General features: G+C 44.2%; 1 protein-coding gene across 4 annotated transcripts; it reads left to right on the forward strand.

The window, feature by feature from the left end:
• Window positions 1-220: 220 nt before the first annotated feature.
• LOC138405668 (semaphorin-3D-like) lies at window positions 221-6,414 on the forward strand. 4 transcript variants are annotated; one of them, XM_069515654.1, is made up of 7 exons: window positions 221-293; window positions 1,395-1,483; window positions 3,084-3,125; window positions 3,423-3,580; window positions 3,669-3,994; window positions 4,784-4,926; window positions 5,051-6,414. In XM_069515654.1, exons 1-7 carry the CDS (start codon window positions 236-238, stop codon window positions 5,543-5,545), a joined length of 1,311 nt encoding a protein of 436 aa, XP_069371755.1. In that variant the 5' UTR covers window positions 221-235; the 3' UTR covers window positions 5,546-6,414. The 4 variants fall into 4 exon arrangements, with proteins under 4 accessions (XP_069371755.1, XP_069371775.1, XP_069371781.1 ...); XM_069515674.1 differs by having other exon boundaries at window positions 3,669-3,733; XM_069515680.1 differs by lacking the exons at window positions 221-293; window positions 1,395-1,483 and adding an exon at window positions 1,854-2,658 and having other exon boundaries at window positions 3,669-3,733.
• Window positions 6,415-7,635: the final 1,221 nt, after the last annotated feature.

Raw genomic sequence — 7,635 nt, forward strand, 5'->3', positions numbered from 1 at the left:
GTCTCTGAGGACACACACTGTCTCTGAGGACACACACTGAGGACACCCACTAACTCTGAGGACACACACTGTCTCTGAGGACACACACTGTCTCTAGTTTCAGGTCTTCTTCAAAACAGCTGATGATCATTTGGTCAATTATGATCATGAGGCGACAGGTGGGCGTGTCCTCGAGTTCTCAGTCAGGCTCCACCCCCTGCTCAAATATGGTTACTCCTGTTTTCAAAAAATCAAGATGGCGCTGAACGAGATGTTTGACGTGAGGCTTCAGAGCTGCAGCTCACAAACCGAAGGTGACGTCACGGTGGTTTGATTCTTGGCTGCGTCTGATATTTGATATTTTAGAGCTTGGAGCAAATGTTCCCAGGTTTTTACCAGCTGATTTCAAATCACACTGAACAACTTCAACGGAGAGAGTTCATCTTTAGTCCATGGACAGGGGTCGCCAGCCTTTTTGAGACGGAGCTACTTCATGGGAACTGAGTCATACGAAGGGCTGCCAGTTTGATAGTTATATATTATTATTAATGATAAATGATTCTCATCTGTGTGAAGACGCTGATCACGTTCATGATTTCTCACAGTAATTATCAACATTGACTTAACAAGGTGGGAAACAGATGATATCAGGGTTCAACACTTTATTTCTATGAATCTCAGCAAGTGTTTACATTTTCAGACGATCACTTCTTCAACATTTCATCAGACAAATGTTCCATTTTCACGAGCCACCGACCGACCGCTAACAAATCATAGTCAGGAGTCAACCTCAGAATGAGAATAAACATTTGACAGAATCAAAAATAAATCATTCAATGAATTAGAAACGCATATCAAATCTAAGACGCAGCTCACTGGTGAGTTGTGTTATTTTTAGAACAGGCCTGCGGGCGACTCATGTGGTCCTTGGGGGCGACCTGGTGCCCACGGGCACCGTGTTGGTGACCCCTGGTGTAGGGTATAGGTTCGTTTGACACACACACTCACTGTAAACATACATGTGCAAAGGAGATTTCCCACAGCACGACCTCTGAGGTTTACGAGGCTCCCTGGGATCATTGTAACGTGTGTGTGTGTGTGTGTGTGTGTGTGTGTGCAGTATGTTTACATGCAAATGTCTACATACAATCATCCCATGATATTTTCCTCCATGAGCAGATTCATGTGATTTCCTCATGTTCTCAGTGAACATGTGTAAACACATTGGCTGCTTTGACTGTAGCAGCTGGTTTGTGTAGCAGTTGTGTGTTGTTGGTTACTACGGTTACCACTGTAGGATGTGTGATGTGTGCACCATGAGTTTTCTCTCTTTATTGTATATTTAGTTATTTTGGATTTATTGTGAATGTGGATGAAATGTGCGTTGACTCGAACGCTCTCCTGTTGCCGTGCAGATGATGGGAAGGTGGTGAAGGCGGTGTCGGTCATCAAACACAACTGGGACACAGAGGAGCTCATTCTGGAGGAGCTGACCGTCTTCCAGGTGACATAGAGTTTCAATACTGCTTCTGATCCAGGAACCAAAAGAACTCGAGCTTTCACAGGAAGCTTCGTGTTTTTTTACCCACTGTGTGAAGTTTCTCACAGTCTCTCCAGCCCCCGACCCAAGAAATACTGGAGCAAGAGGTTGGAAGCATATAAAGTACGGTGATTTGAGCTGGTTCCATTACGCTGCTGCCACTAAACTGTGAGAAAGAAAATCAGAAGGCTGACGACGTTTTCATGGTTTTATCTTTTAACAGAACTACTTCTTAGGATGAAACATGTTCGTCCGTATCATTTTTCACTTTGATTTGATTTGTGGAAATCATTTCACTGCTCTTCTTCGTTCTCTGTGAATCCTGACACACACACACACACACACACACACACACACACACACACACACACACACACACACACACGCAGGACTTTAATGCCTAAAACCCAAGTTTGTTGTAATGTCTCTCACTGCTCATCTTCCAGCTCTGCACCCTGTGATGTTCTGTGTGTGCGTGTAGTTTTTCAGTGGAACGTGTTCATCTGGACAAACTCCCCAAAAGAGAAACAAGCAGATATCAGGACGCATATTTCCCAAGATCCTCTGTGTTTACAAACGGACCAGGAAGACGAGCAGAGAGATGACAAAAATAGGAAAAGCACATTTTTGTGTGTTTCTGTTTTTAAACAGATGAAGAAGATGAGGAGGAAGAACAAGGAGAGGATGAAAGAAAAGGGAAAGAGAATCAAAACACTGTGCAGGTGAAGGGAAGGAAGGACGAGAACAAACAAACAGGAAACCAGGCGTTCGTTGTTTACCAACAACTGAGACAGGAACTGAGTCATTTCTGGGTGTAAAGAGCCGGAAGTGACCGTACAGCTGCAGGAGCAACTGACAGGTTGTTTGGATCCTGACTGGGTTTCAGGTCGGAGGCTGTAGTCGGTCGGTCTGTGGGCTTTGAGTTTCCTTCATCCACCCCTCGGCTCATTCAGAGCGGTCGAGGGTCACTGACTCTCCTCTGTGAGGCCATGAAATGAGTCAGTGGTCCAGAAAAATGGAGCTCGGGGGTAATTTATCCACCTGATGGAGAGAGAGACTCATTAGATTTCTGACCTCAGAGCGAGGCCGCAGCATTTAACGTTCACCTCAACCTCTGCACGGCTGAAATATCAGTTCAGGTAAAGATCAGTCACCGTTTCTGTGTCGGTCACATGAGCCTCCACTCCTCCTTTTATTTTCCAGCTTTGTCTTCAGACTGTGTGGTTTGTTGCGACTGAATGAACGAAGCTCAGTGAAGAACTATTTCAAACGGCGTCTTTAAGGCTCCTGAGGTCGTTAGAAAACTGAGACACACAAACATTGAACACCAGGCTGTGAAGAAGACGAGGGAGAAGAGGAGTTTTCATGTTCAGTGTGATCAACTTGAATTTCTAAAATGAAATGTGACACAATCTGGTATCAAATGCATAGAAATGTGTGTGTTAATAAATCTACGTGGATTCGTTCGGCTCATCGTAAACAGCTGTAGATGCACGTTGGTATAAACGTGTGTTTTTGTGTGAAGCAACAGAAACATTCATCCATTTTTCTTTTTATTCCACAGAGTCCGACTCCCATCCTGAGCATGAAGCTGTCGACCAAGAGGGTGCGTCCTCTGACTTTTGTTTACATGCACGGAAACCATCTGATGCGAACATTTCTCGTACAAGTTTCAGCAAAAGTCGCGCGTGCTTAGGACGACACCAATCTGACATTGGGGGATGGGGAAAGAATAAGAAACCCAATAGGATCCTTGCAGCCGTCACTGCTCAGGCTCTAATTAGTCCAGTAAATGTTGTGTTCAAAGTTGTGTTGTTTAGTTGAGACTTGTGTTGTTGTTACAACAGTATAATGAACTCTCAATAAAATCAATCTCTCTCTGTGTCGTCCGTCTCGACCACAGCAACAGCTGTACGTGTCCGGCGAGCTCAGCGTGGCCCAGCTGGGGCTCCAGAGGTGCGAGCTGTACGGGACGGACTGTGCTAAGTGTTGTCTGGCCAGAGACCCCTACTGCTCCTGGGATGGACAGACCTGCTCCAGGTTCTTCCCCACCAGCAAGAGGTAGAGAGGGACAGAGGGGTAATGAGGACACCACACATTCATAACAGTTACCACATGTACATCACACTTTCCCCTGGTTTGGTGTTAGGCGGGCACGGAGACAGGATGTGAAGTATGGAGACCCCTGGAGTCAGTGCCCAGTCACAGAGGACGGTGAGTTTGATATGAAGTCTCTTTATATCAGAGGATCTGAGAGGAGGATTTCCTCCATCGATCATGTGTTTAAAGTGACGCAGCGATGGAACGCAGAACCACGGTGGTCTTCGCTGTTCGTCCACATAAGAGATCGGCATAAATCCACAGCTGTGTTTGATTCTCACGTCTGGATCCATCCAGAAGCTCCAGCTCCTCCTGTGTTCAGTCTGAGCAGGGTCTTCAGTTTGTCCTGTGTTTATACTGGAAATGTACTTGAAGGTAAATTACAATGTCTCTCATTAGAGCTCGCACCTTCGCCAAAGCCTCATGGTCCCTTCAAATATATAAATGTGTTAGTGCTGATTTATTGCATCAAGATCCAAACTGATCTCCTACAATACGATGCACAGAGGGAAAGAAGGACCTGCTAAAATATTGACGTTTTATCATTTCAGCCTTGATGCTTTTTCATGTCTGATTTTGAAGTTTAATGTTCAGCTTTGTTCTAAAGTCACAGTTTGATCAACATAATTACTGTACTAAATATATAGTATATAGAAAGTATAAAATATGTATATAAATATACAAATATTTGACCTTTTTTAACTACCTTCAAAAATAGTATCACAGATAGTAAATTCTATTTACTACTGAATGCAACAGGAACACACTGAATATTTAAACAGTTCATTTTGTACAATAATTAATTCAGCAAGAACATTTTCCAAATGTTTGATTATTTGTCCAAAACCAAAGTTTCAACTGTTGCACGATAACAAACCAATAAAGTTTCTACAGATTTAAAATACCTTCTTGAATATTCTCTGCTGCAGGTAGACATGGGGCGCACTCTAGGGGCCGTTCTGTGTAACTGCAGTTTTCTCCGCTTCAACACAGTGGCAGTAAAGATTATTGAAGTTAAAGAAATGATGAAGTGGTTGACATCTCAGAAATGTTTCTTTAGTTTCTCTTCCTGTTTAGAATCTGTGTTCCTCCTTTTTTCGATTCACACAAATCACCTGGTGAATATTTCCCCTGATCTGTGTTTCTCTTCTTTCTCCTCGTCAGACTCTGACGCTGTGGAAGAGAAGTCGGTGTACGGCGTGGAGGGAAACTCCACCTTCCTGGAGTGTGTTCCTTGGTCACCTCCGGCCGAGCTCAGGTGGACGGTGCAGCGGCACACGGGCAGCTCGCAGCAAACTGAGGACAGAGTGAGTCTGAATCAGTCAACATCTGCTGGAGACGTATCAGAGGAGAAGACATGATGAGATTCAGTTTATACACACAAACACATTTTGTCACCATGAAACCTGCTTCTCTCTCTCTCTCTCTCAGCTTCCTCACAGCGATGACGACCGCTCTCTCCACATGAAGCGTGGTTTGCTGGTTCAACGCCTGGAGCTGGCTGACGCAGGCGTCTACACCTGCAGCAGCCATGAGCACTCCTACAGCCAGGTCCTGGCCCGATACCGCGTTCACATCATCCCCAACCACAGCCTCCACCCAGCTGCCCGACACCAGCAGAGCCACGGCCCCAACCACGGGAAGACTGGCCCGGTGGGGGGAGCCCTACCTGTGTTCCTGGGCCAGTCCGGGGCCTCTCACCCGCCCTCGTCTCTGCCGGGACTTGGGAACTCGTGGCCGCCGCAGCACCGGAGCTACAAGGACCTGCACATGGTGGGGACCAAGAGTCTGAGCGTGGACGAGTACTGTGAGCAGCTGTGGTACCGAGAGAAGCGCCGGCAGCAGAAGCTCCGCACTCTGAAGCTGAAACAGGAGAGCAGGAAAGCTCGGGTGAGGAGGAACAACCCTCCTGAGGTTCCTCTCTAGTCGGCTGCAGGACAAAGACTCTGGACAACAGCTCCTGTGAACTCAGAGGACAAGAACGCTTTGTTTTTGAGCAAATCATTCCAATGGGTAAAAAATCATTAAAGACCGAGTGTCATGAAAACAAGAGAGTAGTATTTACCTCACCTGAATATCCGACACCACAGAAAACATGGAAAGAGCAGTGTAGAAAGGTTCTTTGTCTCTGAACTCATGTCGTCATTATGGTTTGGAACACAGAGCAGCTGAAACCTGACGTCATCAGGCGTCTGATTCATAGACTGTAAATAAAGTTTGGTGAAGCGTCTCCACTTTCTCCCTCCATCCAGAAATAAAGCTGAAACATCTCACGTAGGAACACTACCACCTCACGATGCTGACGTCATGAAGAGTCTGAGTCTGATTAGGGGATGGAGCCGTGGTATCCAGGTCTAACCCGTACACCTATCAGTCAGTCTCAGCTGTCAATCATGACGTCTCCGCCTCTTTTTATATCATCAAATAAACGGATTCAAACCAAACGGATCAGAAACACTTCAGTGAGACAAGAACGACCTGAAATCACAGAAACATCTTTGACAAACATTTATCTAACGTCTATTCTAACTTTTTTAGTTTGGTCCATGTCCCGTCTGCTAATGTGGAGGAGGACCTATACCGCAGCCAGCCACCAGGGGGCAATTGAGAGGATTTGGCTTCACGTTAGGGAGCTGCCATGTCGTCCATCTTTATCTACAGCCTCTGCTCTGAATCATGAATCAGCTCCAAGGTTCCAAGACTGTTCGGTGTGAGACTTGTTTCCTCGTGGATCCTTGTTGACGGTTTAAAAGACAGATTCTGTGTTAAATGTTTTATTATTAGTTCAAAGAAAAGATTTGACAAAGAGACGAGCGGCCTCAATTATTTACTAACAACGCTTTGATGCTTTTAATGCAAAGTTTAATTAGAAAACTCAAGTTTACCAGAATCTCTCTCTCTCTCTCTCTCTCTCTCTCTCTATCTCTCTCACACACACACACACACAGATATGTAGAATGACAGAAGACTTCATAGTAAAAGTATTTGCCCAGTTTACTGCCACATGTAAACTTGTATTTTTCTACATGTATTTATGTATTGCTGATCTACACTGATGGGATCTAGACCTCATACTTATGACAGTGGGTGGATTAAAGGCCTGAGTGGAAACGCACACGTGAAATGGACCTCGCTTGAAAATACCTTGTATGTACATCTTATCAGTTCTGCCCTGTAGCTAATAATTATTACTCACGACGATGAATATTAAAGAACTCTATTTTTGATAGTTTTCTTCCTTCATGTGTCAGAGTTTAGTTTTTAGTGTTTAGACTTAAACGAACGTGTGTTTTTCTCTTTCCATCAAATCAAAGCTGTTTTTTTAACGTCACAATTCTCCAATGAGCTTCGAGATCAACTTGTTTTATATTGTATGTGAATAAAACACAGGATGACAACTTACATGTCAAATCAATCCAATTAAAACACGATCAAGGCTTTGGTTGGAAGTTTTTTTGTGGAATAGAATTTACACTTACACATAAGTTTTATCTGTAGTACATATGCAGCAAAGAGGTAATAAGTACTTTCTATGGTGTCATTTCAATTTCATCACGAGAGATAAACATGTATACATGTTATTATTATCTGTAGACTGAGGAAGTCTTTCTGACAAGTGTAAGAAGCAGACATTGTCATTTAATTGACACTGTATAGATCTTTTATATTTGTACACTGTACGTTTAACAGGAACAAGGTTTAGTGTTAGTGTTCAAGGTTCAACAACTTTATTGGCAGAAACAAAGAGAAGGGACAGACAAGGCAGGAAGCTGTGTTCATGTCAAAGTGACTGCTGCTCTCAGAGATTCTCTGTCAAGAGTTTTCACTGCTGACGACTTTATAATGAACTGATTCATTAAAGAGAGAAGAGAAGAGACACACACACACTCACACACACACACACACACACACACACACACATACACACACACACACACACACACACACATACACACACACACACACACACACATACACACACTCACACACACTCACACACTCACTCACGCACACAC

The sequence above is a fragment of the Paralichthys olivaceus genome, chromosome 2, assembly GCF_024713975.1.
Source record: "Paralichthys olivaceus isolate ysfri-2021 chromosome 2, ASM2471397v2, whole genome shotgun sequence".
NCBI lineage: Eukaryota > Metazoa > Chordata > Actinopteri > Pleuronectiformes > Paralichthyidae > Paralichthys > Paralichthys olivaceus.